General features: G+C 33.7%; 1 protein-coding gene across 8 annotated transcripts in view; it reads right to left on the reverse strand.

The window, feature by feature from the left end:
• Nucleotides 1-21,044, reverse strand: part of LOC147078982 (uncharacterized) — a 274,685-nt gene that overhangs the window by 97,963 nt on the left and 155,678 nt on the right. For 6 of the 8 annotated variants that reach the window (XM_085951899.1, XM_085951913.1, XM_085951884.1 and 3 more), the window contains 9 exons: nt 16,222-16,486; nt 14,763-15,070; nt 13,449-13,627; nt 13,001-13,224; nt 12,041-12,332; nt 11,633-11,769; nt 9,428-9,544; nt 7,999-8,173; nt 6,420-6,602 (listed from right to left, as the gene is read on the reverse strand). In XM_085951899.1, the coding sequence (XP_085808025.1) occupies nt 6,420-6,602; nt 7,999-8,173; nt 9,428-9,544; nt 11,633-11,769; nt 12,041-12,332; nt 13,001-13,224; nt 13,449-13,627; nt 14,763-15,070; nt 16,222-16,486 (1,880 nt within the window). The remainder of the gene's footprint in view (nt 1-6,419; nt 6,603-7,998; nt 8,174-9,427; nt 9,545-11,632; nt 11,770-12,040; nt 12,333-13,000; nt 13,225-13,448; nt 13,628-14,762; nt 15,071-16,221; nt 16,487-21,044) is intronic. The other 2 variants (XM_085951906.1, XM_085951928.1) reach the window with 2 other exon arrangements.

Raw genomic sequence — 21,044 nt, forward strand, 5'->3', positions numbered from 1 at the left:
AATACAATCATTACAACATTTGAAAGCAGTTGTGGTTTTCCATGAAGCGGACAATGGGATCAATTTGTTAAAAAGTAGTGTCATATCAATTTAAAAAATTCGCAAGGGGCCTTCAAACCTGACAGTGCCTAAAACTTCAACTATTTTAGAATAGGTTTCGTGGAAATGCTTTAATCCTCAGTATATTATAATAATGTACCTATATATTCTTTCAAGATTTTGTTGGATTTGTCTGTTTTGGATAATTAAGTGGGTAGGTGCGTACATTTTTGCATACAATTTGAGACGAAAAATGAAAGGGGATGGCACTTTGCCTAGGGGCGTCACTGAATTTGAGCATTCATCTGAACTTCAGCATAAGAAATTCAACTGAAATGGCCAACTAAGCAGATGAAACAGTCCTGATAATAAAACTTATGTGCTTATTCTTGTTGTATTTTGTTTTACGCAAATATTTCCCACCAAACAATTACAGTTAACTATAGGTATGTGCTGTAACTAGAGAAAAAGATTTGATAATTTTATTTATGAGCAGTGGAGTACAGTCCTACAAACTTATCTGAAGAACGGTCAAAATGGAACTACGAACTACCATATGGACGCCATATTGAAAACTTCATTCGAATGTCAGATTCTGTCCAGTTACGAGTCTTGATTGGGTAATTTTCGACTGTGGCTCCCCCATAAATTCTTCAGATAAGTTTGTAGGTCTGTAACGTCAGTGTCTATCGACTTAATGAAATATGCAAAAAAAAATCATATTATAATACAGAGCGTTGGAGCGGAGTTCGGAGCAGGAGCACGGAGCACTGGAGCAATGGGATTTTACCCGGAGCACCGAAAATTTGCAATGCTCCACAGCTCCGGATGTTTTTTTTATTATTAAATTTTCGTCCTAAAATCTAATGAAAATAGTATATTTTGACACTTTGCAACACTGTAAATAACCTCACTTTTTTGACAGAAGAGGCAAATGATGAGAGACGATTTGCTGTCGGTTTTGTTTAATAGAATTATTAATAATGAAAATGACGATTATTTTAAAACTACTTATTTTTTTTATTTTTTTAACATTTGTATACATATAAAACTTATTAAAACTTTTTACCCGGAGCGGAGCAGACCCTGGAGCGGAGCCGGAGCAAGTATTAGGTCCCGGAGCGGAGCTGGAGTGGAAAAACTCAAAAAAGGGTTCGCTCCAACGCTCTGTTATAATAATTACTGGATCTTTTGATTAAAGATTTTTTGACTTTACACTTATTGGCGTGGCAAATTTATTCCTCTTTAAGACATTTACCAACGCCTTCTCGACTAAGCTAATCCATCGCTGGACTTGCAAAACAATGACCTATAATAAAATTGAGATCGGAATATCGGTGAGACGATTTAATTTTATTTAAATTGTCTTTCTGAAGAGCAGTTTCTTAACCTAAATAAGAAGGCAGTATTTTATGACATTTTTTTAATGGAATTAATCATGACTCAACACAGAACCTACTTGAGCAGTGAGCGATAACCTCTGCAATATGTTGATAGTAGCAACCACAAACATTATGCGTCAATTACATTGAGCTACTTTACGAGCTGCTTGTTGGCGAATTTACAATCTGCCTGTAAAGTCGCCCAGTGTCATCATCGATCAAGCTAACAAGCAGATTGTAAACAATCTACCGAGAAAAGTTGAAAGCCGGTCAACTTTACACGCTACACGCCGGCGTGTGGGCCTACTGCGTCTGCGCATTAGAGCGTAGTAGCGATCACCCGGTAAAAAAAACGAACTACGTTCTGTCAAAATAGTCGCTAGCTTGTTGGCTTCTCAGCGAATGGAAAGTTTTGTGTGTCATCATCACAATCGCAGTAGCTGAATCGCCCGCTTATAAATTCGCCAACAAACAGCTCGAAAAGTAGCTCAATGTAATTGAAGCATAAAACCCAAATTCAAGAAACTAATAATTGTTTATAATATGCAATGTCAGCGATCTCACTAGTGTTAATACTGACAACCATCAAGTATGCCTTTTTAATTTTAATATAATATCTCGAATGGGAAGGAAATATATCATTACCCCGACATTATTTGTACCCTCTGTGGCCCACAATAGAAAAAGGTTGTGTATCACTGTTTTAAGTGAATAATTGACTGGGCATAACAATACATATATATTATTATCATGAAGTAGATACAGATTTTGTACTAAAAGTATCGTATCTTTCAAAGTCAAATCACCTTTTGAACAACTTTCATAACATAAATCTGTAATTCCTAAAACCATCAAACCGAAAGTAGATTGATATTATCAATCGGTAAAAAATCTTAAATTGCGTTTTTCCAAAAGAGTTGTTTTTAGACATATTATAATATATTGGCTCTCAGATATATATCATTTGGTAATCCAATAAAAAAACCTGAAATGGTTTGTATGATAAGTTAAATGCTAATTAGAAATTAATTTAATTTCTCCAAAACAATTAAGCTGTCTTTTTTGTATAACAGGTTAACAAGGCATGATATTATTATAAAATTTATAGCCGTAAACTTTATTCGCATGACATTTCATGTAATAACGTCAAAATTATACACACAAAAGCATATTTTCTTATTCAAATTTATCTAAAAACGATCTTGATTATTATTGTATTCCATTTTGTTAAAATATTATTGTTTTTTGTTTCTAGTATATATATTACACACCATATTGAGAAACCACTATTGTTATTTTATTGTAATTTGTAAAATTAATGTCAAAAAAAATCCCATAGAAGTAAGTTGTCTCATACACAAATTAAAATAAATAATAAAATAAAAATGAACCAAATACTTTCCCACACCAATGGTTTTTTTTTTGATTGCATCAAAATTAATTGAGTAAATACTTTTACAGGTTCTCTTAGCCAGGGCCAAATGAAGACCTCCCCATGCTTCTTCTCCGCTCTCGGCGCTTAGTTTTTCACTGACATGCATAGGTATAATATTATTATTTCCGCTGAACATGATCGATTCATTGATGCATTTTATTGCGGTGAAATCTCTAGGTAAGTTATTGGTTACCTACATGTAAACTGTACGTAAAACATTTCACCGTGGTACAGTTCACCAAGAGCTATCTTATCGGAAAGAGATGATAGTATCTATACTATACGGTCTCCAATTTTATTAGATTCAATATGAACATTAATTATTCAATTTTTATAGCTGATTTTGGCAAAATTCATGAATTCAAGAATGAAAACCTAACATAACCTAACCTAACCTAACAAATAATCCAGTATATCGCCTATTTTCAAAATTTGTTTGCTGCTGGCTTCCTGTAAAGTGTAAACTGACAAGAACCGTGTTTTATTTAGACATGAATTTTATGTCAGTACTATACGACCCAAAGAGGTTGGACGGTCTTTAATATATGGCCATATATTTCCGATACAACATTTCACAGTAAAGTGTGATACGGCGAACTGCATACGTACACGTTTCCGGACACGAAAGTTATTATCTAAAAACAGCTTTAAAAGTCTATTAAGGGGGGACATGCTCAGCGTACGTCAAAATGGAGCTTTTATGCTATTTTCAAAGCATGATCCTGGACATTCCTTAAACGTTGTAGATAATCTATTTATATAATTGCGCGTGTTTGAACATGAACCGTTTAAAAAAAAAAAAATTTTGGTTAGGTACATGTTCAAACACGCGCGTTAACATGGTCTTACTCCCTACTTCATTTATCGTTTGTCAATTTATGGCTACGGCCGTATATTGTAGCTTAGCCACTGGGAAATGCCAATAGAAATGGCGTATTTCAAAAAAATACTACCTTATTCTTAGGTCAATAATTATTATAAAGCAAACATTATTCGTAGAATGTTTATCACATTTGAATGGTCAAAAACATAGCTTATAATCAGTATCTTTAAATGTGTAAATCTTGCCCATTTTTTGAATAATAAAATGCCTAATACTTGTCAAATTTGGGATCACAGAGATTATCAACATAATTTTTTATTGTAAATATTTCACTATAATAATGTCGACATAAATTTTACTAATGGTTTTATAAATGCTTTTAAAAATTAATAAATATTAAAAATCTTAACACCACTTCACATGGACGTACTGAAATATGACTATATTCTAAAACATTAGAGCGAGAGGTTTAAAAGAATACTATTTTATGTAATAAAAATACTTTATTCAGTCATCAAATGTTTAAAATAAATATAAAGGATAATAAGGCTTAAAAAGCTAAGAGCATAAAAGCTCAATTTCGACATACGCTGAGCATGTGGGCCGCTAACCAATAAACATGTATCCTAAAAGAATGAGAAAAAAAATATAATTAAGTTCTTATTTCAAAAATACATGTAAAATTTGGTAATTCAGATAGGTTGCGGATAGTGAATGTATGTAGTAAGTTTTATGATCAAAATTACCATAAAACTACCGCTTAAGGTTACCGAAATAAATTGGAATTAACTACATGACGACATTTTGTCAAACTGTTATACACTCGCTGAGCTATAATATATGTCAGCCACTTGCTATTTCAGCAGTTTTTTTGACATTTAAAGCAGAGCATGCAGTAAGTAGGAACATTCCAATTTTATTAGTTATATAAATGCTGTATGTATAGTGCGACATTATGTCAATCTGGAGAACTAAAAATCTCTTCCACGTCCTCTTTCACGTCAATCTGTATAACCGCATCTCCCACTATATACGGAACATGTTGGCCACTATACAAAAAAAACATACTTACTGTTATGAACATAATAATACATCGGTAAAGCATACGGACCGATGAAGTATAATAGCGCCTGTACACATGCATAGAATTACTGTCGGCAATTGTGCTTATTACATTACGACGTTTTTCTTAGGTCGTATTCTTATTTTTCCGGTACAAATCTTGCAATCGATTTTTAACTAACTTCCCGACTAGCTAGACATTTGAAACTTTTAGAATATATCAGAACACGATGCCAATGCATTTTTTAAATACTTTTAGCCATCTTTTAGTAGAATTGAATTCATTTTTAGTTAATTCTGTTTTGTATGTAAAGTTATTTCGATACCATTATTGGCTGTTAGGGGGTCCTAGCAACTAAATTATTAAATAATATATACGTGCGTTACTATGGAAATCAATATGAAATGACATTTCATTATTCAGTATTTCTATCAAGTACAAATTTTTTTGATCGTTTAAGCTAGTCAAGTCAAGATTATATGATTCAACAGAAAATTTAAAAACATTGTATATAAAAAGTTCTTTTTATCTTATAATTATTTTAAACTGTCATGACAATAACTGTTTACACGTAAAAGTGCTGACTGTCTCTTCAATTTCATTATTCAAGAGTAAGCAAGACGCGATGTTGTCATTTTATACTACTATCTGACAGGTTGTATTGAAAATTGGAGCTCAAAATGAGTAGTTCGTTTTTTTGCCGGCAGGTTCGCTACGATCGCTCTACTGCGCAGGCGCAGATTGAAAATGAGCTTACTGTCGCATTGGAAATTTGGAATCTTCCAATCTTGTTTGATTTATGCACGCAATCTTGCCAACTGCAGGATAATACATGTTTCTCCATACATTTTCTTACTGTGCACAGTACATCCATGCATGTGTAAACGGGGTATTATGTAACATATTATGATTTTTTAAATTTAATATCTTTCGCGGGTTACCATTGGCAAAAAGTTTCGTTTGTATTTTCAAAGGTGCTGCTTGTGTCATTCGATAAAAATATGATGGCAAAGAGGTTTTTCTATACCCTTCATACCGACAGTAACAATGTGCTTATGACTTATAACGTACTCACGTGACAAAATTGTAAATGAGGCTTTATTCTGAGCACCCCCGTTATGTATCTTAAATTAATATATACCTGTGTAAAATTGTATTTGTAGTGTTTCTATTATAATGTAAAGTCTTTGCATAAATAAAAATAGACTGCCTACATGCCAACATCGCATTGAAATCTCACATAGTGGCTCTCTGTCTATTGAAAAATAATCAGTAGGTTGCTCTACATATTTTTCAAACAATGTAATTACAATATTGTTTACCAGTTACTGCATAATCATGTAATGAGTAATATCTACAAGAAAGTACACTAATAATAGTGGGCCAAATTTCACACTTTTTCGAGACGCTGGTGGTATTGTCATAGTGGTTTACGGAAGAGGAAGCATTTTCCTTTCAGCACTTCAAACAAAATATTTTTTTTCCCATCCAGAACCATTGAAACTTTTGTTCGACTCTATCCACTGGATAAGGAAGCACGTCATGCCGATAATATAGTGCGGAGACTACATTACTCCTCTTCACGGCACTTACAATTTCGGAGGAATTATTTGATTTGGTTACCTTTGGTAGAAAATAACAAGACCAGAAGAAAAATATAAATAGAAAGACACTCACCCGACATTAGCAATACTACTGTTGCTAGTAGAGTTGGATTGATGATGCTTGGCATGGTTTCCGAGGAACGAGTGATCACCGTTGAAGGCGTTGGTGTGTTTTCTGATGCTCAGCTTCATGAGTTCTTCCCTCAGCTGGGCATCTTCTAACGAATTTAAGCCACTACGTATTGAACCATCCAGCCTGAAAATATTACAAAGATAGCATCACCATGTCTAGATTCATTTAATTTTCCTATTATAATATAAATACATTATACCATAAATACATCTGAGCATTTGTACAAAAAAAAATGTGCGCCAAATATTCACCACTTTTTTACGTAGATAAATGAACTCATCCAATTATCATACACCAGATCAAGCAGGTATTTATTTTTATATAAATTACCCTGTTTTGGTGCTTTATACAATTTGACGGTATTATGCAACAAGGAAGCAACCGTCAACATGTTAAAATATGAGTTAGTGCTATAATGTGGTTCCCATAAAGGTCAAATTGTTAGAAAAAAAATGCCATGGGAGTAAGTGAACGTTATTGTCATCTATTGTATTAAGAACCAACCAACATTCATCTAGGACTGTCTCAATTTTACAACAAAAACCAATCAAAATTTACTTTTTTGATGAAAAATGCATTAATTTCCTCAGATAAAGCAAAAGTTAAGTAGTCAATATAAATTTAATATGTAATTACTTTCAATATTTTTGTACTCCCAAAATATTTGTTCATGAATACCACATTATATAATGTTTGAGGCTTTCACGGTTGTTTTTTATCGTAGTATATTCTTGGGTTTCCACCGTGTCTCCTTCTTCCTTCTTTACTCGACGTTTCGGGCTCGTTGCAGAGGCCATTATCAAGAGATGATATGTTTTATGATGAAAATGTAGTGTAGGTATGTAAATGTAAACGTTGCTCTAAGAATGTCAAAAGGAATCCGATTAGCTAAGAGCAAACGTTGCTCAGAGTAATCTGTCAATCGTTACGACCAGGGATATCGGGGGCCGGAAGCCATGACGTTTTTAACCGTAATCCATCATCCCTATTAATATTTTCAGGGTTTATATCCCAAGAATATACTACGAATACCACATTGCTTACCAACAGATAAAACTTAAAGGCATTTATCTCAGAAGTGGATTGGTTCTTTATTGCATAATACGTACTGTCCAATTAATCTTGTTTCACATATAATTTTTTTCAAAATTTTGGTGTGAAGTGAATTAAAGTATCAAAACATTCTTTCGATACGATTCCAATACCTAGTATGTATACATTTATGACATCCTGATATGACAGCCTGTGAATACTATCTTTTTTATTAGAACTGTTTGAATATAATATAGTGGAAGAATTAGGATGGTGTGGTCAAGTGTAGTAGTTCGTGGCACACTTTCGAATTGGCCACATCACCAAGCCATCAAATCAGATACTTGTCATCCAATGTTTGACGACGCTGGCGGTGACGTCATTGTGGTGGTGAGATATGTCCCTTTATTCTATATTTTACTATTTTCTGACTTTTTGGTTCATATAAGAATTATTTTTTTGCTCTATTATGATGCAATTGTCTCACCTGTCAATGTATTCATCCAAACTATTGAGACTAGTGATGGAATGGTTCAGTTCCACATCCATGATGAGGTCATCCGACGCAATGCTGTCACAAGGGGAGAGAGTGTCCAAGGAGGGGGATCGGTGAGGCCGAGGGGGGGTTGAAGTTGTTTTCTGCGAGTGGTGTTGATGACCGGCTAAAGCAAAAATAAGATATTATATTAACACCATGCATAGCAGAATGATAATGGAAAAAACACCATCAAATCAGCTATATTCTGAAATCAACTCAATTCATGCTAAATTTGGAGTTAACAGCTTTTGAAACTAGATAATTCGTTGTTGAAACAAGAAAATTGTGTAACTCGAAAAATGCTACTTTACAGGAGAGACAAAAAACATTATGGTTTTGTATACAAATATATGAGTATCTTGGTATCAAAGTGGGACATAAGCCATTTACAAAATTTTACAGGAGACTCACAAACATGTGTGAAAAGTGTCCATTTTTCATATAACATACAAACTCAAAAATCTCTATGAAAACTACCGTTTTTGATACTTTTGGTAGATTTCTTGAAAAGAGCATCACTTGCACTACCATAATCAATTAAAACATGAATTTAGTGGGAGGTGGCGTTTGTCCCACTTTGATACGTAGGTACTCATATGGTTATGGAGTTAAATCATCCACGATTCAACAATGTCACAATTTTTTTGGAATTACATCATTTGCATGACAAGTAGATATTAACAACGGCCACTAGATGGCATTCAATATTAATTTTCGATTAAAAGGGAGTTACACATTTTTCTAGTTTCAACGACGATATACGATTCAAATATTAAAAGTGACATGTTTTTTATTTTTTTTGTGAACATTGCAACCGTAATGTAGTATTCTAATAATTCTAATACTAACTAATTTCTATAGGGCAACAAAATAACCTGTGTTGGTGAAAAAACATTGTAGGTATTATCTGTGATACTTAATTTTTATACAGTTGGCAAAACTGTTAGGAAAACTCTTTGATCTGTTTTTAAAATCTGTTTTTTCATTTGTTTAGGTATGTCTTTTGTTTCTGTTCTCCTGTCACTATTTAATATATCACACATATTAAAAATGTAATTTTGAAACATTTCTACCTATTAATAGCATATTTCAGTTATAAAACTTCAATAACATGTAAGTTGATTGTGTTATATTGTGTATTTGGTGATTATGTATGAGTTGTAGATTTAATAACTGTTGTATTCTTTGTAATATTGACATAATATTAAAAAATCTATGTAAAATTCTGCCTAAAATTTATAATGACTGTGTTTATCTAACTTGTTTCCATTTAAATGTTATCAAAGCTATGTAAGTATCTAAAAGCATGCAAAAATAAATAAGCAAAGCTTAGGACCGTCTCCTGTAATAAGGTGGTCTGAGTCACGATTGGCCTCACCTTTGAATTTGTTCATAGAGGAGGTATTTGACGGATCCCGAAGAGTGGGAGTGTTGTCGGTAATATTTACGTGAAGCAGTTGAAGCGAGGATGTGGCTGCTTCGGCCGTGCTGTTTGCTGGAAACCATATCGACATTTACAAACACTCGTGATTGTGAATTCAAACAACGACTAATAGCTGTGCGATAATAAGTTGAGAAATGAAAACTGATAGTGTTCAATATGTCAGTAAAATCGATGTAACCTAACCTTAGAAAATAATGTAACCTAATCTAGTGAAGAGGTGGGGCATTTATATTTACCAGTGGCGAAGAGTGACTTTTGAATGGCGGTAATTGGCGGGCAACCAAAAAGAATATTGTACACTGACAGTCATCCGTACGGGGGATGTAAGTAGATATTAATGTGATATTACTGACATATGTGACAATGACATATATACGAAATCGATGGAGTTTGCTTGCTAATTATATAATTTTGAGTGATGAATAATATGTGTATTTAAAAAAAAGTAATTAATTAATTAATATTCTCTATGAAAATAGTCATTAGCACAGAGAACAGGAACATTTTGTTTAATGGGTGATTCATAGATGGTACTGTATAATATTTTTATTATATTTCCCATACTACTATACAGTATAAGAGAAGATCTATAGAAGACCTGGGCGGCCGAAATTTAGATGGATGGACTGTGCCACGGGAGATTTAAAAATGCTCAGTCAAAGCAATTGGAGAGTGTCGGCGCTGGATCGTCCAGGATGGAAGAAGTTTTTGAAGGAGGCCAAGACCCATCAAGGGTTGTAGTGCCATAAATGAAGATGACTATATTATAGTATACTGTGTAAGTTGCCACTTTTCATCGTGCAATAGGACTGCTTTGATAATTATTATTGTTCAATAGATGGAATAATACTTTTTCGATATATTCAATAATTACACTCATAGTAACCTCTCCGAACCAAAGCGCCTCACACCACAATCGGCCTCAAGAGCCCATACGTTTGGGTGTAACGCATCACTAGTTGTTCCCAGGACAGAATTTACATGATTTAAATTAAGAGTACCCATGGGAGAGAGGAGCACGACATAAAAAACATGTTGAATTACGAACAGACTAAATAAGCGTGAAGTTCAATAGATTTTACAGAATAGAAGACATAGTTTGAGCAAGAGAGTCGAGTGAGAGAAAGCAATACAATATGCTTGTTGTAAGAGCATTCGGGAATAGCAACTGTAACAATAATTGCATTCACCCTGTGTAATTTGTGCGCATTTAAGAAATTGCATCTACATATTATTATGTTCAAAGTAAAATTTTGCCTCTACAGCGACATCTATAATATTATAATATTTTGTCCCTATTTATCGCTATGATTTTTAAAATAGACATGTCATAATTATTATAATAAATGATTAATTTATCTTTTTTGTTGCGCTTTGATATTACGTTTCCTCCATGTCTGTAATTAAAAACTACTTTTTAAAGTAAACCAACACCTACTATAATAGTCGGGCTGTGACACAGAACTGTAAATTTTGATGGTAGTGTTGGTTATTTTTCATACTTCAAATGCAATATGGTAAACTGTTTTTAGAAAATGACGATTATTGCATATGAAATAAATGCAATCGAAAAACCGTATTCCATTCCAAAACAACTTAACATTGAAATTGCCCAGATTACGATTTATTTCACTGCGTATGAATAACATAGAGTAAATTTAATTATTGTTACCGTTATTATTTCCGACTGCTCTTACATAATAACTATTGCATTGTTTTCTCTCGCTCAGCTTCGCTTTAACTACGTCATATTTTCTGTCAAAACTATCAAGCTACACGCTTATGTGGTATGTTTATAGTACTACCATCGTAATTTGCAATCCAGTACCACAGCATGAATATAGTTGGTCTTAAGGTAAATGGTAAATAATTATTTAGTAAAGATTCTTCACCACTGATATCTACATTTTGAGTGTAATCAAATATTGGTCTTCAAAGATAGGGGCTAGAATATATCTTTTCATCATATGTCTACCTACTGTGCCTTATTTAAATCAATGTTCAATAAACATCAAGAATATTTAGTGTTGTTTATTTCATAATGGATAATAATATACGAAGAATAATAAATATATACAGATTCAAATTAATTATTGCGGCAAAATATTAAAGCGAGATTCACGGAAACGGTTAACTAACTTTCAAACATGAGCGCCGGCTGGTCTGCTATCTCATCGTCGATGAGAAAGTCTCTGCCTTCAGAAAGGGATAGAGAATTTGATGCGTTGGTTGGCGTACCTGGACTGTTCGGTCCCTTATTATTGTCGGGTGTGAGTCTGAAAATAATCCAAAATATAAATCAATAATTATTATTATGACGAGAGTAAAACTTAAGGCTCTACTCTACATTAGTCGCGTAATGAAATGGTGAAAGTGATTTTGTAATCTTGTAATTTTGTAATCTAACCGATCAAACAGATGAAAAAATGTTTGCGTTTGTTTCTGATATTTTGACGATAAAGTTTGATACTTTGACTTATGAAAAAAAGCCTCTGTTTACTTACTATCAAACATTATTTTTATCATGTCCACCATGATTCAACTTACTTTTCACTGGAGTGATCCTTAACGGAGCCGTTGGCAATGCAGATATCCTCTTCAGCGATATCCTTATCGTTATCGGCAGTGTGGTAAGCGGACGATGACATTGTTGGATCCTTCTCTACGACGGGCATGTCGTTGTTGGAGTCTGTGCTGGAAGATATGAGGCTGTCTGCAGGAGACGTCTCATCATCGATGAGGCTTTGGTTGGAAGAGGCGAGGGCGGCTAGAGCTAGGTTCGGGTCGTCCATCAGGGTACTGTTATGAGAATCGCTATACGCAGACGATGACATAGAAGCTGGAATAGAAAATATAAAAATATTAGTCAATCACAGTAATAAATTTATGTTGCTAACATTTTTGAAGTGGAAACTTTTTTACACATGCGGTATAACAATTTTGCTGGTAGAATAAATGTAGCGGATGTATGTATAACAAAAAACCGTCAAAGTTGATTCGAAAATTGAAAAGAAAATCAAACCCCATTGGTTTCAACAATAACAAAGCGGAAATCACTTAAATTTAGTATATTATGACGTATTCAAAGCATCAAAGACAAGCCATAATACATATTATTATCTATTATGGCTACTTTGTCTTTTATGTCAATTCAGCTAGTAAATATGAGTGATAAATACAATGGCCCCAAGTATGGGCACTTCTTAAATGGGACAGCGGTGCGAAGAATTTCCCAGTGTAGATCTAGACTCAAACTCGGACGGAAATATTCTATTAAAATTTGAGCTAGGATCGTCGGGAGTATGTTCCAATCTGGCGAAATACATAGGCGAAGCTCTGGTAGAAGAAGATTGTTCTGGTTCAGGAGACTGGTTTGAGCTCAGCACTCCATCCCTATTTAGAGTAGCATAGGACAGGAAGAAAATGGCCAAACTCATCATCAACGTCCAATAACAGATATAGTACAAAAAGAAGAAGATAAAACAAAAAAAAAGAATAGGTACTCACTGGACATCAATATGCTTTGAATGGCTGAATGCTGGCTCAAGGTGAGTGACTTCATCATCATAGGGTGTGAGGTGAGCTTGGCATAGTCTCTCAGTTCGTCGTTGTTCACGACGTCTACTGTGGTCGGAGTGAACGATGATATATTGGAAGACTTGTTGTTCACTCTTTTCTCTTCGTCACAGCTCGACGACAGACTTAGCGCAACTGAGATGTCATCATTGGATCTGAGAAGAAGATAATTATTGATGATTTTTATTTCACATGTCGAAGGAATAGGGTGAATAAATCTGTTTTTCAACATATTGAAGAAAATGTTCTATACCAGAGCCTGAATAATATGTGAAAATGAAGCTGAACAAAAGAATTTTATAGAATAATAAGTTGAACGCAAGTTATTTATGATATTTGTGATAGTTTTTATGTTATGTTTGATAGACGTATTGTTTACCTGAGGGCCATCGATTCCCCGGCCGTTTGGTTGACCCACGCCTCAAGGGGATCACTCCGGGAGCTGACGGTGCTCTGATGACTCTCGTCACTTTTGGTGGATGGAGTGGACTCCTTGCTGGAATTTCTCGTCAGAGATGACGATTGGTTGGTGCTATTGGAAGACAGCTTCATGAAATCCTGCAAACAGATAAATGATACCAATTTCATTTGAGATATCATGAATTAATATCTTTCATATTTAAATTGAAGTATTTACAAACTAGTAATGGCATAATATGCACACCCAGGTTCGAATCCTGGGTCTGGCAAGTACACATATCGTTTTTCAATTTGTGTCTGTCAGGGTACGGACCTAATAGGTTGAGCAAGTGGCTGACATCCATTTCTCGTAAAAAACAAAATCTGTTAATACAAACTTCTAGTCTGTGGAGACCCATATGATCCTATTAGGATCGGACATGGTCGAGTGAAAAAAAAAATGGCATAATATATTATAGTGATTTGATTTGGAACTAAGCTTATCACAGTATAAAAATTACCGAATGATATACCAAATGTTAATATGTAACGCCCTCTCTCAGTGGACAACATAATTATACCAGTGACGAAGACTTCATACTAGGCGATCATTTAAAGCTTTCCTTCATAAAAAAAAATTATTTTAATAACTTGAAGACATTTGAAAATTAAAAACAATACCAATAGTCTCAAAGTATTGAATTTAGGATTCACATACACATAGATATTCTGTATCCGAGTCTATCGAATCTTCTACTGCATACAAAAGCACGGGATAATCCAAGTACCTATGTAGTTTGATGCAATTCGTTATTGTCGTTTTTGTTTTGTCTTATTCACTATATGAAACAAGTTATGCTTTTAACGACTACACCTTTATGTAGGTACCTATAATTTATATGACTGTGTTATTTTACATGAGGTGGACTCTATTCCAACGGTCTATGGATAAGACGGTCAACTAATGAAGCCGTAGAATTTTTTGCACAAATTCAACTCCCAAATTAGGTGTCACTTTTTTTTTAGTAAAATATCTATTTTAGTGCATCTTGTCATGTTTAGTGAAATATCTATCGTAAAAAAGTAAAATATAATATTTTATGTTCAATAAAATACTGAAGATAAAACAAAATTCAAATTCAAGTCCCGTAAATACGGCTGTCCTAGGAGTTTTTTTCAGTTACCTACCACAGCCTACCTTCCTTCAACAGGCACCCTTTGCAATGACTTATACTGGTAACTATGTTTATGGATATGTCGCTTTCTGTAAATGCATAAGTTAGTGTTTACTGACCTGTTTCTCCATGTTTTCTCGTTGAATTCTATCCCTGGATACCTTCTCCTCACCGCCATTGTCAGGCGGATCGAAGAACCTCGATCTATCTCTCTGCTGGTTGTTCCCAAATCTCGTGGTAAACCTTTCACTAGTGCTGTTTGTGGATGTGTTCATGAGGGTGGGCGGCATGGCAAAGCGGCTGAGGCTCGACTGGTAGTTGTCATACGCCATCTCCGCTTTCTTGTCTCTGTCAAAGGTGCTGGGCAGCTTAGGGAGCGGGATGACATCCACGTCCGTTACCAGCGCCTCATCTAGAAGATCATCCACTTTTTGTGAATGCAAAACGTAACGTGAAGCAAGCAATTCTACATGATACAATTTATGCCACTATAAATCAATAATATTACGTTCATGTAAATGAAAGCTGTTAGGATATCTATTTTTTATACTTTATGTTCCTATTGATTATGATATACGGCATTTATAATCTTACAGCGCCTGTATACGTGCATGGATTTACTTGCACCAATAGTGTGTATTTTAAACTATCGCGATAATAACTGTTTACACGTAAAAGTGCTGACTGTCTCTCCAATATCGTTCTTCAAGCGTAAGCAAGACAAGATGTTGTCATTGTACAGTGCTATTTGACAGGTTCAGAGGTTTGTAGATAATCGGTAAACGTCAAAATGTTCTGTGTGGTTTACTTCTTATTTCTTCCGACAGGTTTGCCACCATCGTCCTACTGCATTATGTGCATCCGCCATGCAATTACCAATTATTGCATAAAAATTCAGAAGCTTCTGAACTTTATATATTTATATTTTATAGTATACGTTTATAAAATGCCTTTCCAGGAACCTTGGGCAATCTTTTTCTGTTATTTTCCATGAGGTACATTCCTACATTATCGATGCCAGCATAAAGTTTCAAATAATTAACAAGTTAGATATTATTTTGTACATCCTTGGATGGACTCTACATCCAATATCTATTATTGAATCTCGAATACATTAATTCATCCTAATTGAATCAAGAATTCAACTACATCAATTCACTTAGTGGTTCAAATATCATTATGACATTAATAATTGTTTGAATTGATATGTTTTGATACAATTAACAATATTTTCTTTTTGTATGTCAACATGATGAATATAATATTATATGTAAAACTTGGAGTTCTTGATTCCTTAATATAGTTAAAGCCAATGTTCCCTCTAATTTTTCAATTGTATGTGTTCACCAGACTCATCTGAGCAGTACAATTTTTTTTACATAGATAAATGAAATTGTCAAATTATTATACTGTGAAAAAATGCGAAGACTGAAATTAATTAATGTAACGACATTCATCCTGTGGAAAATAAGTCTACGAAGAATGTGCAAAACTTAGTGCCGTAATAAAATGGTCGAGTGCAATATTTGCTCAACTAATAGCGAAAGCGCATTATATTGTAAATATAAAATCTTTTACCCATAATATCCAGATCATTGACTTGCAGCTCCCTGAGATGGAAATTGTGTTCTCCTCTCATCACCATCTGAAGGGTCCTGGGCCTCCGGTGCATCCGGCGAGACGCCCTCGGCGACCAGTCCCCTCCATCTCCTCTCTCATCTCCCATTCCTCCAGCTACGCTCCCGTCCACCTCCACTCCTGACACTCCCGAGTCTTCGGTGACAGATCCTTCTTTGGACGAACCATCCGATGAGCCGTAGATTTTTCTGCTATTGTTTGCCACCTGAAAATAGGAAAAATGTATATAATATTAAAATAAATAGTTGTGTTGACAGTGAAAATGACAGTTATAAAGTGTCACAATAAAGCCCAATGGATCGATAAACACATCATATTTGACGAAAGTACGCAGCAGTTCTAGGGATTGATACGAATCCTGCAGAGAATCAACCCCAACTAAGATGATGATAGCAAGCTAATATTAATATTATTTTTTATATACAATTTCCATCAGATGGTAGATAAGTACTTATTTACTTACCAGTTAAAATACTAACAATATAATTCATATATTGATATTAGATTAAAAATACTGTTCCATGTATTATTGTTTTATACCTATATAATTTTACATTTACCAAATTTTAAACCCTGAATTGCGTACGGGTCTTTTGCGCATTTCCAATTTAAAAAAAGATTATTTTAAATTTGATAACAGCTGAACAAATCAAATGAAAATAAAATTGTTATATTATAATAACATGACACAATGATAGAATGGTTATTGATTAAATACTAAGACTAATATTTTGTGGTGGTTCCTTTAATCCTTTCCACGCGGACGGTACACCTGTTGTACACTAATTAATTGGCCATTCGATATAATTAACATGTTATTTAAATGCGGTAATTAAATAGTAATTAAATGATCCGCAGTCAACAAGTTAAATATAATGGGGAACATTTTGCAAAGCATGAAAAAGATTTATTCAAAGGTTTTAGAAGACATTCTGGCCACTTCGATGACTTCACCAATTGTTAGTTATTGTGGAATAATACTTTAATATTGGTAGGTACGCAAGACATTTTTCTTGGCAGTGAGCATCACGTACATTCTTAAATTTTTTATGGATGCCAGCATAATATTCCTTATAATTAACAAGAATTTAGATGATATTTTGTAAATCCTTGGATGAGCTTTCCACCTAGTTAAACATAAATAATATAATAATAATATTATGTTGGCTAAGTTGTAAAAAAATTATTAACAGAAAATTCTTTACTTTACCATGACATTTGGATTGGCATCAAAACAGTATACTTAACGACAAACACACGTGGAGTTATGTATCTATGGACATTATGGATATATTTAATTTGATAAGTTACAGGTGTTTCAAAACTGTTTACAACTCTCAGGAATAGAAACAAATGCGTCAGTCTGCAATATCACACCAAAGTGTTAATGCAGCTGGTGTTGTATCCTGGTTTAATAGACTACTACTGACTACTATTAACTAATATGCATGTCACCAAAATAACACAAAGGTCTGTATTACAAAGGGGCATGCTTCATTCAGTCTCATGTATGGATTGTTATGGATGATGTATTTTAAATGTGTAGGTATTGTTATATGTACAGATTTTTTTCCTGTCAATTGTATTAATGGAACTGTATACTTGAATGGCAGAGTATTACCACACAAGAGTCATTAGCATTGTTTGAAAACTCCAAATACTTAAGGCGGAGGGTTGTACCTACAGAGGTACCTAGCGGAAAAATACGAATCTTGCAATTTGCGACATTTTTTTGATAATTTACAATTTCAACTGTATTAATTAATATTAATACAGTATAATATAATATGTATCTGAAAACATTAAAAAGTATTTTTTTTTCTTTTAAGTCAAAGATAAACAGCTTACAATTATTGTAAAAAATGTTATAAAATGTGAATCTGTCACAGGACCACATCTTATTATTACATTATATTTTATGGTCATATTTATAATTAAAATTGAGTTTATTAAGTTTTCTATTTTTTCTCATACAGATTTTTGACTAATTCAAAGTTTTAATATTTATTTTGAAAAACATAAATTTTTATAAAAATAGAAATGTGTATAACTTATAATGTGTGTACCTTTTTATTTATATCAAATTGATTGCAACGGTTTTAGTTCCAGAAACGGTCGAGGTGACGTGTACGTCTCGATATAGAAGTCGAAGTCTGGCAATAGGTTCCTTGATTTAATTACAAAAGTAATTTCCTTTCCTTGTGGAATTTGAAACAACTCTAATAGAGTAGTATAAATAGACGAGCATTACGAACACTCAGCCATGGATCAACAGAATACACAATTATTTATTTATAGCGATTGAAAAAATAACATCGTGATTTTATTCCGTCAATCAAAGACACAACTTTTGGTTTAGTAATAATGAAGAACGGTGGCCGAGCGGCTTAAGCATCGGCTTATAATGTCGTGGGTTCCAGGTTCGAATCCTGGGTCTAGCAAATGCAAACATTGTTTTTCAATTTGTTTGGAGTTAGAGTATGGACCTAATGTGTTGGGCAAGTGGCTACCATCGGTTTCTCATAAAAACAAATCTGTTAATACAACCTCCACTCTGTGGAGGCCCATATGATCCTCTAAGGAGATGGTGATGTAGTAGTAGTAGTAATAATGAAGAATAACCAAAGATGATCAATTTTCTTCCAGCGTTCTGTAGTTTTCCTATTAAAATTACACTAAGTAAGCATGTTCCAGTTTGATGTAGGTACCATATTTGTATGAAAAAAATAGTATATTATTGAGCACTGTCTCTAATTAATTTAATTAGTGTCTAACAGTGTTTCCCAACCTTATTTGTGGCATGCCCCACTTCAACGCTTCAAAAATCTCCATGCCCCCCCTATAACCCCCATTAACTACCTAACCCCCTATAGCCCCCACTAACAAATTCTGAAAAAAATGAATTGCTTCAAATAAAAAATGCACATAGGCAATACTATACAATACAAATACTTTCGTAAGTAAGTACCTAAGTGTGTATATTATATTAGATATACAACTCGGAAGAAAATTAGTGCGATCCTTGTGATTTGTTTGATGTGAGCTGCAAAGAGTTTTTATGTGAGGTACTGATTTGGTCAATTTTAATCTTAAATCTCCATAGTTTGTGATATCAAAACGATTTCTTTTTTTCAGTAACAAATCATTTACAGCGCTAAAGCGCCGCATTCAACTAAATATTATGATGGGAATGGCAACAGTAATTTTCTCGGAAAGCCATGGTTGCAATCAAGAAAATATTTTCGAAAATGCGTTTTTTAACAAAAAAAAATGTACCAAATATTAATGATTTGTACATTGCCCCACAAAACATTCAAATTGCCCCCCGGTCGGGCGTTGGGAAACACTGGGTTAAATGTTATATAAAAATTAGAGGTGCCAGATGTCATTTTCTTGCCTCATTTTTGTGTGTTTAGATTTCATTTCTATTGAAGAAGATTTCTTCTACATCTTTGATAGTAAAAAAAATTGTTATAAAATATGTATAAATTGATTACATTTTGGCCTAGTTTTGGTGCTTTTTATTTCTCAGTCTAATACTGACTTGTTATAGGGTAGTATGCGTGAAGATGCGTTAGTATGCATTCAAAACAAGACAGCAGCTGTTTGTAAGTAAAGTTGACCCAACAAAAATAGATACACTTCCAGTCTATTGAGTAATGTCTGTGTAGTTCAAAATGTACAGAGCAAATAAATAATTTTATTATTATCCGCGAATATGTATCTGTATTATGTCAATGCATTTTTAAACAATTACTTTGAAGAAGAAAAGTAATTAATATTGAAGATGCGACAGAAGCTCTATAGTAGTCATACACGTCATTTACAAAAAAAATTAATTATATTTTAATATTTTTAACCCTGAGTTGTTGTGGTGATAGCTGGTGTCGATCACTGATTGGCTATTCATCAGATAGAGAGATAGAAGTGAAATCATATTATTCGATTTCGACTCCGTATATAATGATAAGGGGAGAGCAGAATGCTGAGTTGAAATCTTATAATCCAGTGGTGTAGTGCTAAATAAAATACCGATTTTAATATCTTACTAAAAAAGACAACACATTTTATAATAATCACTTCGGGATTGGACTGACTAATCTTTTCTCTCGCATTTTTACATTCAGTTTACTGGGTATGAATATATCTAACTACCTATTTAGTCAAAATTCTCGAATTTTCACAAGCTAAAAATAACCACGTAATTCTTGTAGGTATTCATGTAAAATAATTATTATGTGTAACATAATATTATTGTTGAGAACCCTTTGAAGATGTGCTTGAGCATGCTTCAGCCCTGGTAAAAAACTGTCGGGGTGCCGACCCGGAGTGCTCTGGTCCCAATAGTGAATAGACAATTATTGTTATTATCACTAATAAAGTATAAGAACCCATATTGTAACTGTGCATCATGAATAATTAAAATCCTACGGGCCTGAGAATTTATTACATCATCCGAGAGCACCAAGATGCACGCTTTGAAAACCTATGGCATGTAATATTAAACAGAATAAAAACTCCATGTGACCTGGTAATTAGTTAGTAAAATGCCACAAGTGTAATTAAATTTTAATGATAATGTTGAAAAAAGATGTACAAAAACTACACCTTGTATTAAGTTGGAATAAGCTAAAAATAGTTTGCCCTACAGAAAATACACCACTATTATTATACTGCACAATTTAAAGCCAGTATAATTAACAGCTGGAGAGAGAAAGATGGGAAATGAGAGAGATAAAAGAACCATTATGTTGCAATTGGCT

Source organism: Rhyacophila brunnea, unplaced genomic scaffold (genome assembly GCF_057557595.1).
Source record: "Rhyacophila brunnea isolate RB1 unplaced genomic scaffold, BYU_Rbru_1.0 scaffold_10, whole genome shotgun sequence".
Classification (NCBI taxonomy): Eukaryota; Metazoa; Arthropoda; class Insecta; order Trichoptera; family Rhyacophilidae; genus Rhyacophila; species Rhyacophila brunnea.